Genomic DNA, 22,709 nt, shown 5'->3' on the forward strand with positions numbered 1-22,709 from the left:
TAAACTTGTTCAGTTAAACACAGTGTAACAGGCTGACCATGAAACTCTTTTCTGCATCAGTGTATTAAATCAGAAAAAGGAGAATATTTTATGACACTGATAATGTTGAAGGCCTGCTGAATTAGAACATAACAATATCAAATCAATCATAATAGCTGTCTCCAATGGAGATGTCAAGCAAAGATCACCTGGTGCTAGTTTGTTCCAGTATTATTGCACTTGTCAAGAAGGTTGTAGTTTAAAGCCCTAAAATAACACATAGCATAAAAGTACAGATCCTGTCCATTATTGATACATGACATCAAAATGAATCATCATGTGACTCTCTGGACAATCATTAATACTAATCTGATAGACATTACCTTCTGTATGGAATCCACCAATTCATCAAACCGAAACACCTCAGCTTCCGCTTTCTTCCAGTTGTCTTCAAGGATCTTCATCTGAAATTATGGAGACAGGTTATTCCTTCGAAGGGGATACCATGCATTACGACTAATGTATATGAAGGCTAGCACAATACAGTTTATATCAAAATATCTATTTATGAAATCACACTCGGTTACATCTAATTTATTTCCTGGGAAGATTTCAACAATATTATGTCCATGCTTACTTTGCGAGCTGCCTTGCTCCCCATTTCCTGGTAGCGATCTTTCTCTTCCATCAACTGGATTAAAAGCTGCTGGTTCTGAAAGGAAAATACAACTACAGTGACAAGGTTGATGAGACAAGGTGAATCAAACAATAACATCATGTAATATCTGGGATAGCTACTGACATGTCAGAGATATTTCAAGGGACTGGAATTAAACTTGATGAGTTTAGTGAGTGAGTTTAGTTTTATGCCGCACTCAGCAATATTCTCAGCAATATTCCAGCTATATGGCGGTAAACTTGATGAGGAAAGACAAACCAGTGGTTGACATCATGAGCACCCATCGGGAAAAGAGATGAAGATGTGAACATACGGATGGCAATTTTCTGCTGATCTGGGGATTTCCACCGATCTTATTTCAAAGTGATCAATTCAGTGAATCGTCTAAATCTGTTGAGAAACCCTGAACCCCCATTCGTGACATAATATTAAGTTTTCAGCAGAAAATAGATTTTCCTGTTGCCATCCCTGTATAGTAGATGTTGTGTTCTCATTAGTCAGTTGTCTTATGCACACACAGCTCACCTTCTTCTTGAGTGAGATCACCTGTCCCTGCATGCTGTGTCCGGGGTTGCCGACTTGGCCAGGGTGGTGTGGGGTGGTGTGGGCTAGCTGTTCCTCCAGGATTTCCTTCTCCCCCTCCAGCCGTTTCACATCGCCCATCAGCTGCATCATATCCTGATGCATCTTCTGAAACCACACAGATCAGGCTCACTTCAAACATACAAGGGACTGTAAGGGGGTTCAACATCATTCAAGATTGTTGTATTGCAAAGCTACTTGTACTCATGCAGATAAAGGTCAGTTTTATTGTACTAGCCCGTCAACTCATAACACTGCTTAATAACATTCATGTCCTGTTCAGGCACAGAAAACCAAACTAACCAGTCTGTGGGTTTATCCCCTTAATACAAAGTGTCAGGCAACAACAACAAGTAACATCTTTTAATGTCCTTTTATATATGGTGTATGGAAATCTTTCTGCCCATTGTCAGAGGGCTAAGATATTATGTTGCTGATTAACAGGTACATCCCACTGGACCACACATTACTGACTTTGAGAAAACAAGTGTTCCCCATTATGCCATGCAGGTAGAGCAACAACAAGTAACATCTTTCTGTAGGATGTGGATGGAAATCAAACCACTAATGTCAGCACTCAGTCAGATAAACCTTTGAGATGGTCACATCTTGGAAGGCAGCCATTTTGTACTTCAGAATCCTACCTTATTTTCAAACTGGTAGTCTGAGAGTGCGATGATTCGATCCCCCATATCCCTGATCCTGTTCTTCAGTTCCTCTACCAGCTTGTTGGCCTCGGTCAGCTCCTCTGTCTTTGCTACACGGTCCTGCTGCAATCTCAACGCCTCGCCCTCCAACCAACACACCTTCTCCCGCAACAGACAGCTGCAAGATACAGACATGATTAACTGCAGACGTGGCAGATATTGTTTCTCCATGACAACTGCTCGAACTCCAAAACTGGTGCTAACATGTGTGATGACCTCTATGAGAGGCAGTTAGGAGTACTAAGTTACAAATATGGTGAAACAAACCATGTGTGGACAACCTATGCTACAGTATCCAGTGGGATGAAGTCAAACCCCTCACAATCAACCTCAAGGACTCCAAGGTTTGAAAGTTCTTAGAAGCAATTACAAGATTCCAATCTCAATCAACTGTGATCAAGGCCATTACATATTTTCTTACTATCCAAGATATCGATCAGTCACAGTCCTATGTGCATGATGTAAATACCAGGCTCGAAAACTTAACTGTAGCTCACAGTGGTATGTATATGCCAAATAAAAACAAACCTATGTTTATATCCAGGTGACTGACAGAGTTTAGTTTTACGCCGCTTTTTAGCAATATTCGGTGGGGGGACCCAGAAATGGGCTTCACACATTGTACCCATGTGGGGAATCAAACCCAGATACTTTAACCTCTTGGCTACTCCACTGCCCTCCAGACCCTGAACATCACATGCTTGATAACAGTGTTAGAAGCTACACTGAAATGTCTCTCCTTGCTAATAAAGAAGTTGTCTGTATATCTTATCCTTACTTATATATGTGATGAGGATTAGTATGTAAATTCAGAAGATACTTGCTAAGTTCCAATAAAGAAATAACCTCATGGGTCACATTTAGTGATTCCAGATAAAATACCCTGAACTGATCCCCAATCTCTACTTACTTGTCTCCTTTGAGATCCTGAAGCGACAATGCAGAAGCTTTCTCCAAAATATTGGCCATGCTAACAATCTCAGACAGAACCTCGCTGAGAACTGAGATTTGTTTAACAATGGACTTATGACTTCTACCATCATTGTTAGGCATCTCTACTCTGTCCCTATCTTCTGGCATCTGTACTTTGTCCTCATCTTCAATAGATTGTGACTGTGGTGCGCTCCTCACAGGGACAAAGGCACTAGCTTGTGAGAAGCCCAACCTGGATCTGCTTGCCTCACCAGGACTAGCGAAGGAGTTGTTGTAGCCACTGTCGGTGGAAGATCTGGCTTGGGAGGTGCTGCCCTCTGTGGGGCTGGCTTCCTCACTCGGAGGTCGGGACTTGCTCCAGCTGAATGAGGCATCCTTTTCCTCTGATGTATCTATGGATGCGTTGACAGCATGAAGCACCTTGGACACCAGAGACTCAGAGGAAATGTTGGAGTGTACTGGAGCATCAACCGTGTCCTCTTCTGTCTGAAAGAAGGATGACATCTACACCTGTAGTGATCATGCTAATTTTGTATAAACTGATATCATGTTTTTCAGAAGTAAAACAAGTTAACAGTCCTGGGTTCACTTACATTGTAAGTAACGTTTTACGCCACTTAGCACAATTACATTGTCTTCCCATACGGGAAAATCGAACCCAGGTAACAGTGAAATGAGCAAACACCTCAACCACTAGGCAACTTATCTGGTCTAGATTTTGTTGTTATTTCACTGTGGCAGCATCGTTTGGGAAAAAAACAGTGGACTCACTTTCATTGAACACTGATAAGCACAAGTATGTGTGCAATCCTTCTTAAGGTTGGCAAGATCATTATTTTACTTCAGTAAAAGACTCTTGAATCAGTGAATTGATGGACAAATAACAGCATGTGTCCTTACCTCCACGCCCACCTTCATCCTGAGCACCCCGAGGATGGTGCACATCCTCTCCTCCAGCCCTGTCACTGCCTCCCTACATTCCTGCAGCTCCCCCTGCTGCTGCAGCATTGTCCTCTGCGACTCCTGCCGGGTACAGTGCAGCTCAAGTCTGGATGTTGACAGCTCCTCTCTAGCAAGTACAAGTAACACACATCATTCTTTTTCAGAGAGATCGTCCTTGGGGTACATATTATGCATTTTCCGGCTGAAAAATGTCCTGTGACAGTTGTATCAATGTTTTTTGAATAAAAAGATTGAACAATAAATAAACTCTTTTATTTATTATACGGCCCCTACCTCACGGAGTTACCTCCCTTAGCGCATGCGTACCAACTGGGTAGGCTCCTAGACCCGTATCATCATTCCTTCTTCTGTCACTGCCGTGAACAGACGTGTTTATAATAGAACACACTTCATGAGCCGGACAGCTGAAAGCTACTAAGAAAGCTATGTCTGAGACACCACCTGTATGTATGGTCTTTATTTGCCTAAAACAAGGAACAGTAAAGCTTTACAGTTGGTTGTTTCTGTGACTTTGTATTAATACAAATTACGTTAACTTTCCCGCGATTTACGACGTGTTGCTCTGCCATGGCTGGAAGTTTAGCGCGGCCATGTGGTCATAATATTGCGTATTAAAACCAACTATTACTTTCCGTGGTAACCTTCACGTATTTTTCAATGTTTTCTACGTGTTTATAAGCTGCTGGCCGCTGTTAGCTACATGCTTGCGTGTTTGCTTTCAGGCCTTTTCATCCTGTTCGGTCTGTGGTCAGAGAGAAATTCCACGGGCCGACAGGCATGAGCTATGCGTTGCCTGTCTTGAGAAGACGGGCCACGACGCTGAGTCCTGCCCTATTTGTCTGGCCTTTTCCCCCCGGGCCCAGAAGAGGCGTTTTATCGTGAGATGCGTGAGGCGGAGGGGGACCTGACGCAGTCCCCCGTCTCAAAAAACAAAACGCGACGTCCAAAAGGAAAACTCGAGGCCCTTCCTCCTCACTTCGAAAGTGGTTTTGACATGTCGGTAATGGACTCTATGTTTCAGCAGCATATGGACTCGCGTGAAGTCCTTCGCTCGAGTCGGTTGGAGGTCTCGGCAGGAGTTCTCGCCCACCCGACGAGGGGCGGAGAGTCCGGGTTGGGATCGCGGGCTCGGGCTCGATCCCCTCAGCCTTGGCGTCTGTAGATCCGCTGCCTCTGGCCGGATCCGACGCTCGGCTGCTCGGGGAAGGAGGTGCTCCCAGTCCCTCTTCGAGCAGCGCAAGGACCGTTGAGTATTCCTGGTATTCGGTCCTGGCGCCCCACCGCCTCTGAGAGGCGGAGGCACCAGTTCTGCCTGGCCTGCCTCCAGCGCCTGGACCGGGTCCACGCCGCCGGCTGGCTGGCGATGGAGCCGTCTGTCTGTTCTTCCCTTCCCTGTGGTTCCTAGCTAGGCAGTCCACCGGGTCGGGTTCGGGTCCTCTGACGGAGAGACCCAGCCTCTGACTCGGGCTCCGGCCGCGGGGCAATGGAGCTTGGGGAGGTTGAGGAGCAGGATGGAGGCTTCCGTTTTGCTTCGCCTTCGCGGGAGGTCCGCAGAGAATTGCCGAGGGCTACCCCAGGCCGCTGTGCCTGCTGGTTCGCGTGGACTCTCACTGAGTTCCGCTTATTGCCATGAAGGCTGGTTGCCCCAGGCAACCCTCGCAGGCGCGAGCTTCGCGATTCTGCCTTTGTTGGTCTCGGGCGTGGGTCGATCCCCTTCTTGTCTGGTGCCCGAAAAGTACGGTTTGACTTACCGATCTCGCAGGCGGGCGCTACGTCCAGCAGGAGGATTCCTGTTCGTTGTGCCAATTGTAGACGAATGTGTGTTCACTTCGCCGCTTCTGGGGAGGCTCGGCTTCCTCGAACAGCTCCGGCTGCTCGGCAAGGGCGCCGACTCCACCTTTTGCCCTCCCTTGCGACGCGCAGACGCGGACCTACTGAGGAGGTCTACCGACAGCGATGCAGGCGGGTGGTGAGTCCATGAGGCCTACCTCTCCTCGTTCAGAGGTCGGCCCTGAGGCCCGGAGGTGGGCATGCTGGCGACGATGTCGCCGCATGTCGCTGCTGCTCCGTCAGCTAGGAAGTGCAGGTTCACCTCGCTCTAGCGACTCTTTCTTAGCGGTCTGCTGCGTCGACGGTGATGTGCGCATCATGGGGATGCGCAGGCTGTGGCTGTCGACGCCTAGGTACCGGGCAGCAACACAGCAGACCTTGCTGGCCCTCCCCTTCCGCCTGGGGGAGACCCTCTTTTCAGGGGCCCAGCAGGTCATACGAGGCTGCCGCTGCAGCTACCTCCTTCAAGGACTCTAAGGCCTTGTTGAGACACCAGCGGTGTTCGCCAGCAGCTCCCTGCCACCTTCCTCCGCCGGGTGCAGCCCGGCCGCTAAGGGGTAGGCGGAGGAACAGGTCCGCCAAGGGTAGGGGCAAGGAGCAGTCCTCGATCAGCTCCCAGCCTGGCGGGCGCTGGGAGGTCTGCCCGACCTCCGTTAACCCATCAGGTTGCCGCTCAGAAGCCGTGTGTCACCCAGTCAGCTCCGGCTTACTCGGGTCTGCCACACGCGCTTCCTACTCCCATATCCCAGTGGAGGTCGCTCTTCTATTCCTGCCGAATGGGAGAAGGCTACCAACAACGCTTTTGGGTGCTAGGCCACGGTCAGCATAGGCCATCTCCCCACTGTGGAAGCGAGGTCCGCCCTTCACCGGGCATACGCCGCATCCGGGTGCCGTCTGGCGTCAAGCCAGGGCGGACATATTTGCGCGACGAAGTTCAGGCTCTGCTGGACAAGTCCGCCAATCGGCGAGATTCCACCGGGAGAGGAACAGGATTTTTATTCCACGTATTTCCGCGTCCCAAGAAAAGACGGGCGTGGTTCAACCGATTCTCAACCTCAAGGGGTTGAATCGCGATGTTCGGCACCATCCTTCAAAGATGGAGACACTGCGCGCGGTGATCTCATCTATTCCAGCCCGCCATTGGCTCACGCCAATCGACCTAAAGGATCGCGATCTCAGGATGTACTCCATACATCCATCGCTCAAGCAGTACCTTCGGTTCTCTTTACGATCGGATGTATTACCAATTCAGGGTGCTCCCCTCGCATATCGACTGGTTCTGGGTGTTCACTGCTCATGTTAGTCCCAGCTACTCCTAGCTCGCCGCCAAGGAAGGCGTTGTTACCTTACCTAGACGACTGGTTGCTCGAGCACTAACACAGCCAGCGAAATCAAGATGCTACTCACACAGTGATAGACATTCTAACTCGACTGGGGTGGATCATCAACCTCAAGAACCGACCTGGTACCCACCCAGGACTTGGTTTCTTGAGCGATTCCAAACGAACAAGGATCTTGTTTCCTTTGTCGCCCGAACCGGGTCACCAGAGTTCGAGATGTGGTATCTTCATTCCTCCCAGCCCCAGGCACCAGCACGGACTTGGCTCCGGCCTACTGGAGCCATATGGCGGCGGCGATTTTATCTCTGTGTGGCGCGTTGAGATGCGCCCCATACAGCAAAGCTTTGGCTCGGCTGTGGACTCACACGGAGGATCTGGAGCGCAGTCTCACAGTCCCCTCGAAAGTGGTTGACACCTCACCTTCAGTGGTGGACAAATGTCGGGGAATCTCACCAGGGGTTCCCTTGAAATCCGACGCCAGCTCTCACAGTTCAGACCCATGCGCCCTCACTGGCTGGTGTTCTGGCAGTCTGTCGCTTCCGGACTTCTGGTCCGGCTTCCCGCCCACCTTCACATCAACGTGTTGGAACTGAGAGCTGTGCGTTGGTATTCGAAAGCTTCAGAGAGCATGTCCTGGTGGCCAGGTAGTCCGCCTTCAGTTAGACAACCAGAGACGGCCATGCCATTTATCCTGAAGCAGGAGGCACGGTGTCTCCCAGCGCCTCCGGAAGCGTGGGACTTTCTCCTGGTGCTAATGCGACCAGTACGACATTGTCAGGTACTCCCTGTTTATCTCCCGGGCTGGAGAACGGGCGAAAGCAGATGCGCTTCCGCCGATCCTGGCCCCGACGAAAAGTGGGGATGCCTCGACAGGCAGATATTCACAGTAATCTCCCAGTTGTAATGGTCGCTCGAGGTGGATCTGTTTGGCGCCCGGGCGGGACGACCAGACACCCGTGTTCTGTCTCTCGATACCGACCCAGGGCGTTTGGCTGCCCGCCTTCCTGCTGGATTGGACGGGCAAAGTGCTCTGGGCTGCTTCCCGGTTACCACTCATTCCGCGGTCCTTTCATAGCTGTCCACCCAGCCAGCTCGCTTAGTGCTACTGGCACCGCTGGTCGTCACAGAGCTGGTTTCCGGTAATTTCAGGTTTCTGGCTCAGCCTCCTGTTTTATTACCTTTGGCGACCGACATTCTCACTTCAGAACGGAGCGCCCACCCAAATCCACGGATTCAGTGGGTGGCTTGGCCTCTGTCAGGTCTAACCTCGGCGGCACGCGAATTCCTGCAGCAGTTGCAGACACAACCTGGCTTCGGTATGGATTAGAACAAACGCTCAGTACGCAGGATAGGGTGGTCCCGCCATGCGCAGCGCTGGTGTTCAGATAGGGGATTGCAGATCCTTTCTGCGGATTTAGAACCGAAAGTATTGAGTTTTGCAAGCTCGCTTGGAAGAAGGCCTGGCGGTTCAATTACCATTCGGCGCTACCCACCGCTATTTCCACTTTTCACACCCCTGTCGATGGTGCTCTTTCTGGGGCAGCACCTCTCGGCAGATAGCTTGCCGCTGGCGCTGAACGGATTCGACCTGCTCTCATGGCAACCAGTCCACCTTGGGATTTGTCGATCGTGCTCGATTGGCTGTCCGTCCCACTTTCTCACACCTATCGGCTATTTCCATTCAGTTGTTGACCTGGAAAGCTGTTTTTCTGGTGGCGGCAAATATCTGGTCGTAGGGTCAGCCGCATTTACATGCTATGTCGTCCGGATCCCGGGCGCTGACTGTGTTTCACACGGATCGCGGTCAGTATCTTCCGCCCCAGATACTTACCGACCGGGTCGATCACTTTCCATGTGACAGCTCCTATCGAACTTCCTACTTTACCCAGCCTTCCACATCGGGACCACTCTACGAAGCACTCACCCGTTGGATGTCCGTAGCAAGACGCTTCAAAGTTCATATCAAACTAACGCAGGAATCCGTGACGGGTACCCAGCTGTTCTGTTGTTACGGTGGCGTGGAAGGCTGGTCTGCCAGCGAAAGCAAGCAGACTTTGTCTCGCTGGCTAGTCTAAATGTATTTGTGCCGCTTATCAGGCTAAGGGCAAGCTCTCCCCTGAGGGTTGAAGGCTCACTCGGTCAGGCAGTGGCAGCCAAAAGCTTTCTTTACCGCACTCCCCATTGAAGAGATCTGCTTCGGCCGCTTATTTCTGAGCCCGCCAAAGCACGCTTATATATCGCCATTATCAGCTCGATCACATTCCCGTAATCGTATGGCGAAGCGTACGCATTGTTCTCCAGTGACAGTGTCCTGCCACCCTGACCGAGTGAGTCTTGGTTTATTGGTTTGTTTTACGCTACTGTACAATAATTCCATTATTGACATGTCTGCTACTGTGTGCTCACCAGAACCTGTATCCCTTCGATTCTCTCTGGGAGTTACTATATCGCTAGTGAGTGGTATTTTGCATCTCCTCTACGGTGCTCTTATGTAAAAGCCACTTAGTGTGGTGGGGATTCATTGACATTCATTCACGCAATGTCTCATTATGCTAGGTGAGGTCGCCTTTTGAGCACAATTCCTCCCTGTCAGTTCCTCCCATAATGCCTCTCGGAAGCTTAAAACTGGGACAAGTGACAGGTGAGAGTGTTATGGCGCTCTGTTCAACTTCTTTTCCATGATCTACCATCGCTATATTTGTGTGTGCTTTGACAGAATTCTCTCCTCCTGGCCTCCGGTCTTTGGGAGTTCGTGTTTATGCATAATATGTACCCCAAGGATCGATCTACAAAATTAACCAGTTCTGCAGGGTTTTCAATTCCTTTGAAGAGAAAGTCGGCCTCTGGGTAGGGCCTCTCCCCGCTAATTCTGTTCACTGATATATTCTAGCAGAAGGAATGATGAGATACGGGTCTAGGAGCCTACCCAGTTGGAAAGATGCTTAAGGGAGGCAACCTCCTGTAGGGGCCGATAATAAATAAAAGAGTTTATTTTATTGTTCAATCTTTTTATTCAAAAAACATTGATACAACTGTCACAGGACATTTTTCAGACGGAAAATGCATAATATGTACCCCAAGGACGACTCTCTTCAAAGAATTGAAAACCTCTGCAGGTTTGGTTAAATTTGGGACTGACCATTCTACCTGCTGTTTCAGTGAGTGAGTGAGTGAGTGAGTTTAGTTTTACACCACACTCAGCAATATTCCAGCAATATGGCAGCAGTCTGTAAATACTAGTAATCAAGTCTGGACCAGACAATCCTGTTATTTGCCTCTTGTGACAAGCATGGGTTACTGAAGATCAATTCTTCAGTAAATACTGGATTGTGATTGGTTAATTAAAGGCATTGAGAGGTATATATCACATTATATACCTCTGATTTTTCAACACAGAATGTATTTTTTAAAATATTATTAACACATTTATGGTACAATGGAGATAAACATACTGTGTTGGAAAATCAGAGGTATATAATGAAATAATAAAAGCTCTGATTTATCAATTTAAAAAATGGTTTTAAATCAAATTTAGAGCTATCGTAATTTTGTTATATACCTCTGATTTTCCAACACAGTATGTTTATCTCCTAATTCTAACCCTCGATCTTCACAGACTCAGAGTAACTCAGCAGTCAAGGGGACTATCACTCTGCAGTTCCAAGTATTGACCACAGACAGATCACATTGTGCCCATGTGGGATTTGAACACCGGTCTTCGGCTATCAACGCTTTAACCACTAGGTACAGTGAGTGAGTGAGTGAGTGGGTTTTACGCCACTTTTAGCAATATTTCAGCAACATAACAGTGGGTGACAACAGAAATGGGCTTCACACATTGTACCCGTTAGGGGAATTGAACCCAGGTCTTTGGCGTGCAAGCGTACGTTTTAACCACATGGCTACCCACCGCCCCTATATCAAGTACAAGTAGCACACTTCAATAAGGGGTCTACCATTCTATGCTGTTTCAGAGTGTTAACAGAACTGCTCACAAAGCTGAAGTCAATTCTGACTGGATGTGTGTATCGTCTACAGGGATTTGTCTAACACCTGTTCAGAGACTGATATTTATATGATATGAAAGTTGTTTAATGACGTTTTAGCAATATGCCAGCAGTATAACTAAAGAAACTGATTTAAAATCTCCTTAATTCTAACCCAATAAGTTGCTTTGGAAAGAAAAAAAAGAGAAAGAAAATAAATCAAGCTGCACCACACTGGTGATACACTAACCACTGGTACGGAACTGACAAGTCTAGAAGCACAATCAGGTGACCCTGATCTGGGTGACTCACTGTAGACTCTGTATGGTGGTCTGGTACTCAAGGAACTGGACCTGTGTGTCAGCCAGGGTCTTCTGCTGCTGGTTCAACTGCAGGAACGTGGAGCGGATCTTCTCCTCAGAGTCTCGTAGCGTGTCAATCAGCATGCCTCTCTCAGCCTCCAGAAACTCGGCATTGTCTTGTAGAGCCTGTTGAGCACACAAACAATATTAGGCCACAGCAAGTAAGCACTTGTTTTTCAGATACTTTCCCTTAAAGTTAGGAAATGGCCTTCTCGTAACAGCTCTAAAGATCTCATCAACTGATTCGGCTAGCTTGATTATAGGTTTTAAATAGTTTATACTCTGATGCACCTCAACAGAGAATGTATTTAGCTCCCACACATTTAGACAAAACGGGGAATCAATAAACTGCAAACAAGCACCTGTTCTCAGTAAAAGTGACAATAACAAAACAATAACTGATTTCTATCATTATAATTGTTCTGATGCAGAATTTACATAACATAAAATAAAAAAACCTCAGCACAACCAGTAAATGCATGAATGATATTTTATCCTAGCTCTCTGTGACTTTAACCACTAGTCCAAAGCCTAAGATTAGCAGAATTCTGTTCAGTTCAGTAAGATCAACTAATGAAAGTCCATATGAAGTTCTGAGTATAAAGTTTTAATCACAGACTGTACTAGCTAGTATTATCTTAGCTTTCTCACTACAGCCTGTAAGTGATAGAGTATTGGTACTCAGTTTTATGCCGTTTTCAGCAATATTCCAGGAACATCATGGCACGGAACACCAGATGGGCTCCACACATTCTATCCATGTAGGGAATCGAACCCAGGGGTTCCGCATGAGCAAAATTGGAACAAACCCCACCTTGAGTTCGGCCTGGTCCACTCGTTGGACATGGACTTTCTGCTTGAAGGCTTCGAATTCTTCTTCCATCTGTCCGACCTGGTAGCGTTGTTCATGAATGATCTCCCTGCACTCGTACAGATCCTTTTCCAGTATGTCAATATCATGATCCCGGTAGTCCAGGGTTCTCTGAAGGTTGGTGATGCTTAGCTCATACCTGCGGGGCAACAAACAGCTGTGACTCAGTCGTCCAAGAACTATATGGTTGGTGATCAGTTATCAAAATGTGTTTTGTTGTTTAACATCACACTCATCATCTCCATCACCACTATCATCAGATATTAACAATGAATCTTAACATTTGGATAAACAGTGGACAAAGAGCAAAATAGCAGGGAAAAGAAGTAACCCGGTATAAACATATAAAATTTTCTTTTGATTATTACTCACTCAGCACATTTCTCTGTCAAAGAAGCCTTTGCCTCCAGAGCCAACCTTTCCCAGTCCTGACTCCTGCAAGAAAGTAATGTAACACTTCAGACTGACTGACTGACTGAGTTTGGTTTTACGCTGCTTTTAGCAATATTCCAGCAACATCACGGCAGGGTACACCAGAAATGGGCTTCACACATTGTGCCCATGTGGGGATTCGAACCCGGGTCTTCGGAGTGACGAGACAACGCTTTAACCATTAGGCTACCCCACCACCCTGTAACACTTCAGACAAAGTATTGAATAATCATCATATCATGTCACCTTAATGTGTCAGGAAAGTCTAAAGTGGTGCAGGAATTAGATGTCTACCACTTTGGTGCAGTAATATGTTTATAACAAACACACGCAGTTTACTTTACTTTTGTAGGACTGACAAACCATGGAACATAATCAGGACAGGGATTCAAACGGGTGATCATAGACTTCTGGCAAGCCCAAGTAATAAAGGCAACTGTGTGAATTGTGGCGCCACAAGACAACTGGACCATGCGCACACCCTCTTCTGTTCCTCCAGGAGATCCTGAGTAGGCATCTATGCACAGTAAATTACCACAGTACAAGACAACTGGCCCATGCACTCCCTCCTCTCAGTGATAAGAGACAATCTTACCTCTTCTGTTCCTCCAGGAGATCCTGAGTAGGCATCTATGCACAGTACATTACCACAGTACAAGACAACTGGCCCATGCACTCCCTCCTCTCAGTGATAAGAGACAATCTTACCTCTTCTGTTCCTCCAGGAGATCCTGAGTAGGCATCTATGCACAGTACATTACCACAGTACAAGACAACTGGCCCATGCACTCCCTCCTCTCAGTGATAAGAGACAATCTTACCTCTTCTGTTCCTCCAGGAGATCCTGAGTCTTCTGACAATGCTGAGTACTGAGTGTGTCAAGCTGGCGTGTCAGGTCCTCCTGCTTGTCCTTCTGATCAGACAGATGTTGTACCAGCAGTTCCTTGGTCAACACAAAGTCTTGAAGAGCTGGCAGAGAGAACACATCTTTTACTTAACATATCTTAGACCATTAAAATTCTATCACTACATAACAAGGCTATATATTGAAACAGGACCCAGTACCACAAAGCCATCTTAACACTATGACAGTCATAAGTCGGTGTTAAAGTATGGGAGTTACGATATTCTTAGCGCTGAGATTGCTTCCTAGAACCAGAACCTGTACTAGATTTCACCAACATTCACCTGGGCCCCGTTCCTGAAAGCGATTGTAGCGCTACGACAATCGTAAGTGTAAAAGTATGGGAGTTACGATCTTCTTAGTGCTACGATCGTTTTGTGGAATGGGGCCCTGAATAGTAATAAAAGGTACTCTGATGCTAAAAAGGATATCCACAAAATCATACTGCAGGTCCCCATTCGTCAAAAAAAAATGCAGCATGAAAATGATCATACAGACTTATGACAGTCAGCCACACAAATATACTGAGTCAAAAAAAGAAACTTCACATTCTTTCTTCAGGGCACTATAAAAGAACAAGAGATGGTAAGATGGTTAAATTGTTATTATTTCATTGCTGAGATCTGTGTGATGTACTTGATACACCGTCAGTGCCATAATCAGTTCCATTAGGCTACACCGCCGTTCTAAAACATGGGTATACAGAATGTCAAGTCACAAGAATAAAAATGCAAAATTTCTCAGTTCAATATCGTGTATGGCCGCCCCGCGCATTCACCACTGCCAAACACCGTCTCCTCATCGACTGCCTGATGCTTGTGAACACGTGGTTGGGGATTCTGCGCCATTGCTCTTGCATGGCAGCGCCAAGTTCCTGCAAATTCTGAGGTTGGTTCCTAAGACCACGAAGCCTTCTATCAAGTGCATCCCAAACGTGCTCTATTGGATTAAGGTCAGGGGACCTCGATGGCCAGTCCATGACGTTGATTCCAGCGTTTTGAAGGAAATTTTGTGTCACCATCGCGGTATGCGGCCGAGCACTATCATGCTGGAACTGTAGACTTGGGCCATGAGCGCCATGAAAGAAACAAGTTCAGGGGTGAGCACCTGGTCGCTGCAAGCAGCAGCTGTGAGGTTTCCATGGATGACCAGAAGTCGGAGCGGTTGTTCCCACAGAAAGCACCACACCATGCAACTTCCGCCCCGAATCTGTCGACTTCCTGTACACAACATTGGGCATACCGTTCACGACGTCGTCTCCAGACTCTATGCCTGCCGTCTGCGAATCTGAGGGTAAACCTGGATTCATCGCTAAAGGCGACTTCGATTCCAGTCTTCTGGGTGAGCTGGAATATCTCTCTGGGCATTAAACAACAAACAAACATTACTGACTGACTGAGTTTGGTTTTACGCCGCTTTTAGCAATATTCCAGCAACATCATGGCGGGGGACACCAGAAATGGGCTTCACACATTGTACCCATTTGAGGATTCGAACCCGGGTCTTCGGCATGACGAGCCAACGCTTAAACCTTTAGGCTACCCCACCGCCCCGGGTCCATCGGAGGTGACGTTTGGCCCACAGCAGACGTTGACGTTGATGAAACGGCGTCAATATTGGCCCGCGATATGGACGTCGAGAATGGAGATTGGCAGCCCGCAACCAATTTCGAATGGTCTGTGAGGACAGTCGACCTCAAAACATCTCAGCCCTGGTTCATGTAGCCGGCAGAAATCTGTCACGTAGGTGGCGTGAGGAATTTGATTGGCGGTCTTCTGCTCGTGGCGTCACTGCGTGGGCCTGACCCGACCTTAGGCGATCAGAAGTGGTGCCAGTTTGTTGTAGAGCGACCTGCATAAAGTCATACACAGTGCGGACGGCTGCATCCCATTGCTCTTCGCGGCGTCAATAACTGATCTTCCCGCTTGCAACATGCCAACGGCATGCGTTCGCGTTGCACATTTGACAATCGTGGCATTTCAAGTACCGTTAGAACTGTGGTTTAAAAGTGTTTTTCAATTCTTGAGGTCAATGCAAACACATGCATATGAAGAAAATTTCGATGCGAAGATCACTGCACGAGCAAAACCTGATTTGGCACTAACGTCATTTGCATGACGAATGGATGGGTTTGAGTGGGTTTTGCTAACGTTTTTCTAGAGTCGAAAGATAGGGATCCCATTTCGGATACATAGATGTATCATCAGAGCAAAATTATTCATCATTTTTCAAATTACATTTTGTGAAGTTTCTTTTTTGACTCAGTATATTTTCCCTACACATAAAGAGCAATCATCATCTGCTAAAATCCTTCAAGATGCGGTTCCACATTCTCACAACTTGATTGACTTACTATCAAGCATTGTGATTCAGGAAAGCATGCTTACAATCACTACCTTTCCTAGCACCAGCCAGTTCAGTGTTAAGTTGACACACATGAGATGTTGCTTGCAGGAGATCTGATGACGTGCTGGCGTAGAGAGACTGCAACTAAGAGAGAGCTAAACACGTTACTATGCTTCTATATTCAGTGTTGGTAACCGGTTACTTTATGTTTCCACATTCGATATTTGAATATAATGAACGCTCATATTTCTAGCTTTTATCACTAATATTAGATCTTAGTGGTCCCTACAGTTACAAACAAATCTCAATACATCCCATTACAGTTCAAGTCAGAACAATCTTGACCAATAAATGAAACGCCTATCAGAAAGCAGCTTCAGTGTGACTTCTTTTCATGACTTGTATTGAATGATATTTTGACACAGTAGAACAAATATTTAGCTACCCCATCAACAATGTTGGTCAACAGCCTTGAAGTCACAATCCTTATGATAGTTGCTGGAACGATCCAAACCATTTTGCTACATCAGTGCTAAAGTACCAAAGACAGGGGACAAAGGTCACATGTATTAGGTTTTGCAGTGTATCTGCTCTTGGATTTGCACGGATTCTGTTATCTTTGCACTGACCTGTGTGATGCTGTCGTGAGACATCTCTAGGGAAGTGACGAGGGACTCGCACTCCTCTCTCAGTGCTTGATTCTCCTGTTTATGAGTCTCCACCTCTGTGACCAGCTCCTTCTTCAGTTTCTGCATTGTCACATACTGAAATACAAAAAAACCCATATCAGCACAAGCAGAGTCACATGCTGACATACAAACAGTCACTTCAGCATAAGCAGAGTAACATGCTGACATACAAACAGTCACTTCAGCAAACAGTCACATACAAACAGTCACTTCAGCATAAGTGTCACATGCCGACAGTCACTTCTGCACAAGCAGTGTAACATGCTGAGAGTCACTTCAGCACAAAGTGTAACATGCTGACAGTCACTTCAGCACAAGCAGTGTAACATGCTGACATACAGTCACTTCAGCATAAGCAGTGTAACATGCTGACAGTCACTTCAGCACAAGCAGTGTAACATGCTGACAGTCACTTCAGCATAAGCAGTGTCACATGCTGACATACAAACAGTCACTTCAGCATAAGCAGTGTAACATGCTGACAGTCACTTCAGCACAAGCAGAGTCACATGCTGACAGTCACTTCAGCATAAGCAGTGTAACATGCTGACATACAAACAGTCACTTCAGCATAAGCAGTGTCACATGCTGACAGTCACTTCAGCATAAGCAGTGTCACATGCTGACAGTCACTTCAGCATAAGCAGTGTCACATGCTGACAGTCACTTCAGCATAAGCAGTGTCACATGCTGACATACAAACAGTCACTTCAGCATAAGCAGTGTAACATGCTGACATACAAACAGTCACTTCAGCATAAGCAGTGTCACATGCTGACAGTCACTTCAACATAAGCAGTGTAACATGCTGACATACAAACAGTAACTTCTGCATAAGTAGTTTCACAGGCTGAGTCACTTCAGCATAAGCTGTGTCACATGCTGACATAGTCACTTCAGCATAAGCAGTGTCACATGCTGACATACAGTCACTTCAGCATAAGCAGTGTCACATGCAGTGTCACATGCTGACATGCTGACATACAACAGTCACTTCAGCATAAGCAGTGTCACATGCTGACATCACATAACAGTCACATGCTTCACTTCAGCATAAGCAGTGTCACATGCTGACAGTCACTTCAGCATAAGCAGTGTAACATGCTGACATACAAACAGTAACTTCTGCATAAGTAGTTTCACAGGCTGAGTCACTTCAGCATAAGCTGTGTCACATGCTGACATACAGTCACTTCTGCATAAGTAGTGTCACATGCTGACATACAGTCACTTCAGCATAAGCAGTGTCACATGCTGACATACAGTCACTTCTGCATAAGCAGTGTCACATGCTGACATACAGTCACTTCTGCATAAGCAGTTTCACATGCTGACATACAGTCACTTCAGCATAAGCAGTGTCACATGCTGACATGCAAACAGTATGCCAGCATAAGCAGTGTCATATACAGAGCTACATATGTACTAGCAATGCCACATACTGACAAGCAGAACCACACAAGCAGTGTCACAGAAGATTAGTGGTGCCTTTGAGTTTGGTATAACCATTGTTTATTGTACACAGCTACTTGTCCAGAATTTCCTACCTCAGTGATGAGTTTCTTCCTCATTTCAGCATTTTTCACTCCAGCGTGTCTCAGTTTCTTGTGAGTCTCACTGATGGCTGAGTGGACCTCTCCCTGAAAACAATAACATCTGCTGTTGTGCAAAAATGACCCGAAAAACTAAAAAGATAATCTTAAAAGATGAACATGTTTAGTGTTGTTTGATGTGAATTACATCCCAGTAATGAACATGATTAAAGTGGTTTAACATGTTGACTGCCACCCGAGCATACTCGTAGTATCAATGTCTGGCCCAATTTGCCACAAGTTATGTCGTAGCTTTATCAGTGGTATTTTAAAACAAGTTTCACATGTTGGCAAAACAGCACAAGAAGCAATCATCTCCTGGCGGTAACAAAGAATGCCAGGAGACGTTTGTTTCTTGTGCCTATTTTGACAACACGTGAAACTTGTAAAATACCACTGATGTAACTGGATTGTAAAATACCACTGATGTACTTCGTCATAGGCAGTTAGCGTGCTAAAAGTAAAATACACGTAAAGTGGCAATTCTCCAGTCAATATTACACTTTTAGCAATTTTCCAGCAAGATATATATATATATATAATATACTGCAATTTCGGTATTCTCATCACTTTCTTTTTATCTTTGGCATCTAACAGCAAACAAAGCGCTGTAACCACTGGACTAGCCCACCTCCTCTTATGGACAGAAGAAGCAGGACCAAGGTACATGTTGGTACACTAGGATTTCTTTGTTTTTCCCCTGGCTTAAACCATTGTAATCATGTGGGGAATAGAACCTGGGTCTTCAGTGTGACGAGCAAACATTTTAACCACTAGGGCACCCCACCACCCCCTGGTACACTAGGAATACAGCAGTTGCAGCAATTACCTGCAGATGTTCTGTCACCTCCAAGTCCTCCATGATGCCAGCAAACTCATCCAGCTGTGCCTGCAGCTCTTGGATCATCTGCTGAGACCGCTCAAACTGGCCCTTGTAGTTATTGCTTTCAAAATCTGCTTTCATTACTTGAACCTAAAATATGAACATAATATGTCCATTCCAGAAAAAATGTTTATTTTTGTATACCGTATATATGAATATCAGGATATGTATCTTCCAACAGCAGAGACAACAAACTATTGTTCTTGCCATCACTGTGTAATGGACGACTGGAACTACAAAAGCAGGTGTGACGTGAGTACCGGAGGTGTGACACCTCCTGGAAGTGTAGGTGACACTAGTACAAGATGTGACATGAGTACCTGCTGTATGCGTTACACGAGTACTAGATGTGACACGAGTACCTGCAGGGTGTGACATGAGTACCTGTTGGAGATGCTGCTGCTCCTGACTTTCCAGACGCAATTGAAGCTCCCCACACTGACTCTCCAGCTTGGACTTGAAACTCTTGTACTCCTGCTCAGATTCCAACACCAGGGACTTAAGGTCCAGCACCTCCTGCTCCATGCTCATCAAGCGATTGTCTTTCTCCTCTATCTTGGTCTGGAAGTCCCTCACAACCTCAAAGTGCATTTGCTGAAAAAGTCATTTCCAAATCATGGCTACTGTTGACGAGGATTCAGTTGTATATTCCATCATTACCTTGGCTAAATACCTCTAGGTACAGGAAGGTGGAGAAGCTAGACAACAAAACTCAAACAAACCTGTAGAGGTTGCTGATTCTTTGATGAGAGTCCTCCTTGGGGTACATATAAGAATTAAAATGTCCATTTTAATCCCTACGACAGTTGTAACTATATTTTGTAATAAAATAATTTGAAAAAAAACAATGTTTTTGTCTTGTTTGACCACCCCACGGAACCCAGAATGGACCCGTCCGCCAAGAACAGGTAACTCTAGGCGGTAACCTCGTACCTCACTTTCCATGCTGAACATATCAGACAGAATGTGGGGAGGTGGGTGGCCCGTACCCCAAGGAGGATTCCCATCAAAGAATCAGCAACCTCTACAGGTTTTTGTTCGATTCTTTTCCATGAGAGATCCTCCTTGGGGTACATATAAGCATAAGACAGACTCCTAAAGACGAGAGTCCTTGGAGTGGTATTCTGTCTGATAAACTACGCCCCCAACAAGTGGAATTTCCCAACTATAAAAAGAAAAAGGAACAGCTCACTTACCTGGCCACGTGACCTCTTCAGCCAATCAGGCGAAGGCGTGGTCCAGGGTCAGGGGTTATATATTCTGCTTTCATAAATACCTAGGGAGGGAGAGACATTAAATCCCATGAAACCACAGCCAAGCCTAGATTTCTAAGGAATAATGTGCAAAATTTGATAACGGTGATACAAACCAACATAAAACACCAAGTAAGGGCAAAAAGGGAAGGAAAGTTGACCGCAAACCCGCCACCAGTAAAAAAACAGATAAAATCATAAATCTAAAGGTCAATCGGCTAGAGAGTTACGACTCTACCCACTGGAGAGAACTGACTGACTGAACCGAGCACGCTCACTGGAGTGTCTGTGAAGTTGATAATACCGGATGAACGTACTCGGCCAGCTCCAGATAGCTGCGGAGCAGATCTCCTCAATAGGCAGAGACGCAGCATAAGCCTTAGATGTGGCTACTGCTCTATCTGAATGAGCTTTTAACCCAGTAGGTGGTGTTAGCCCTTTCTGTGTATAGCTCGTACAAATGGCGGAGACAAGCCACCTAGATATGGTATGCTTGTTCGCCGGAAGACCAGCCTTACCTACACCGTAACAGCAAAACAATTGGTTATCTCTCCGGATAGCCAATGTCTGCTTGATATAAGCCTTGAGGGTCTTACGCACATCTAAGGCGTTCAAGAGAGGTACCCTGTGGGGAAGGCTGAGTGAAAGCTGGAAGCTCAATAGGCGCCGTGACACAAAGGCGCTGTCTCTAAGGACGATAAGTATCCCGCAACCTAATGCTAACTCTGTCTTTATGGAAAACAGTTAGCTTGGGGTCGGCTAACATTGCATGAATGTCGCCTACTCACCTGACGGAGGTTACCGCCATAAGAAAAGCCACCTTCCACGTCAACAGCTGGAGGGAAAGAGCCAACAGATCGTAAAAGAGAGGACCGGACAGCCAATCAAGAACGATTGACAAGTCCCACGGGAGATTGATCCGACGGACAGCCTGATGGATTCTGTCCACACCTGCTAAAAAACGCTGTACAAGAGGGTGCTGCCCCAAGAGTGCACCGTTGACAGGTATATGAAACGCTGAAATAGCCGTTGAGTAACCTCGAACAGTCAAGAATCCCCTGCCGCGGCTAGTCCCATCTTCCAACCGAGACTGGAGGTACTCAAGCACTGTGACTAGATCTGGTTGGGTGGCCAACTGCCATAGGACCTTGGATATCAAGTGGTATCAGTGGTATCGGTGGGAACGCCCACAGTACCCTGTCTGTCCAGTTGAGTTGGAAGGCGTCGTTGGCTATCGCTCTCGTATCCGGTATCCGAGAGCAATACACTGGTATCTGGTTTGTTGCCCCAGAGGCAAACAGATCCACCTGGAATGACCCGTACAACTGAAAGATAATCCCGAATATCCCCTGGTCTAGCATCCACTCGTGTGGAGCTAGTATACGACGGGAGAGCGCGTCCACCCGAACGTTGTCTACCCCGTATGTTGTACTGGTCGCACCATAGCAGAAACTGCCACGCCTCCTGTAGCAGGGACCCGGATACCGTGCCGCCTTGCTTCAGGATATAGGTCATGGCCGTCTGGTTGACCATCTCTAGACAAACCACTTGGCCATGAACCTGATCCACAAAGCTCTCTAACACCCGTCGTACTGCTCTCAATTCTAGCACATTGATATGCAGACTGATCTCGTGCTCCGCCCAAAGGCCCGAGACTGACCTGTTGCCCAGAACACACACACACACACACACCCCATCTGAATCGAGAGCGTGGGCATCAGGAACTCCAGAGGAACACCCCTGGATAAGTTCCCCGGCGTCCGTCCACCACCGCAAATGAGGGGTTGACCAGTCGGGCCTCACGAGAACCTTCTCTCAGCTCTCTGAATGGGTCCACAGCTGAGCCAGTGCCTGCTGTATAGGTCTCATCCTCAGGCAGCGACGCCACACCACATCCATGGTCGCCGCCATGTTGCTTAGCAACTGGAGCCACCCGAGCTGAAGCCGTGGGAGTCCCAAGAAACTGTAAAACAGTTCTCTGAACTCTGGCAATCGCGGTTCTGAGACAGGGGAAACAATCCCGCCTCTGTATTGAATCTAAGCTCCCAAGAAAACCAGATCCTGTGTCGGAACGAGTTCTGATTTCTTGAGATTGATGATCCATCCCAGCCGTATGAGAATATCCATCAGGTGATGTGTGGTATTCCTGCTCAACTGCTTGCCTAACGCCCGGAGCAGCCTGTCGTCGAGGTACGGATGACAAAACTTGCCCTCTGACCTGGCTAACTGAGCTGGGATTAACATGAGTTTGGTGAACACCCTTGGCGCCGTGGAGATGCCAAAGGGGGGCACACGAAACTGGTAGCACTTCCCATCGAAGAAAACCGAAGGTACTTCTTGAAGTTGGGTGCATTGGTACATGTAGGGTAGCGTCTTTG

The 22,709-nt window shown here is 46.9% G+C and overlaps 1 protein-coding gene across 3 annotated transcripts in view; it reads right to left on the bottom strand.

Moving 5' to 3' along the window:
- Positions 1-22,709, bottom strand: part of LOC124264300 (early endosome antigen 1-like) — a 30,840-nt gene that overhangs the window by 654 nt on the left and 7,477 nt on the right. For 2 of the 3 annotated variants that reach the window (XM_046699040.1, XM_046699041.1), the window contains exons 8-22: positions 19,463-19,672; positions 19,025-19,168; positions 18,151-18,243; positions 16,544-16,678; positions 15,956-16,058; positions 13,486-13,633; positions 12,605-12,667; positions 12,176-12,371; positions 11,312-11,487; positions 3,781-3,949; positions 2,858-3,366; positions 1,885-2,065; positions 1,184-1,348; positions 617-691; positions 363-443 (exon numbers count right to left, since the gene is read on the bottom strand). In XM_046699040.1, coding sequence (XP_046554996.1) covers positions 363-443; positions 617-691; positions 1,184-1,348; positions 1,885-2,065; positions 2,858-3,366; positions 3,781-3,949; positions 11,312-11,487; positions 12,176-12,371; positions 12,605-12,667; positions 13,486-13,633; positions 15,956-16,058; positions 16,544-16,678; positions 18,151-18,243; positions 19,025-19,168; positions 19,463-19,672 — 2,448 coding nt within the window. The remainder of the gene's footprint in view (positions 1-362; positions 444-616; positions 692-1,183; positions 1,349-1,884; positions 2,066-2,857; positions 3,367-3,780; positions 3,950-11,311; positions 11,488-12,175; positions 12,372-12,604; positions 12,668-13,485; positions 13,634-15,955; positions 16,059-16,543; positions 16,679-18,150; positions 18,244-19,024; positions 19,169-19,462; positions 19,673-22,709) is intronic. The other variant, XM_046699042.1, reaches the window with a different exon arrangement.

This window comes from Haliotis rubra, unplaced genomic scaffold (genome assembly GCF_003918875.1).
Source record: "Haliotis rubra isolate DU_JTF1 unplaced genomic scaffold, ASM391887v1 Scf92, whole genome shotgun sequence".
Classification (NCBI taxonomy): Eukaryota; Metazoa; Mollusca; class Gastropoda; order Lepetellida; family Haliotidae; genus Haliotis; species Haliotis rubra.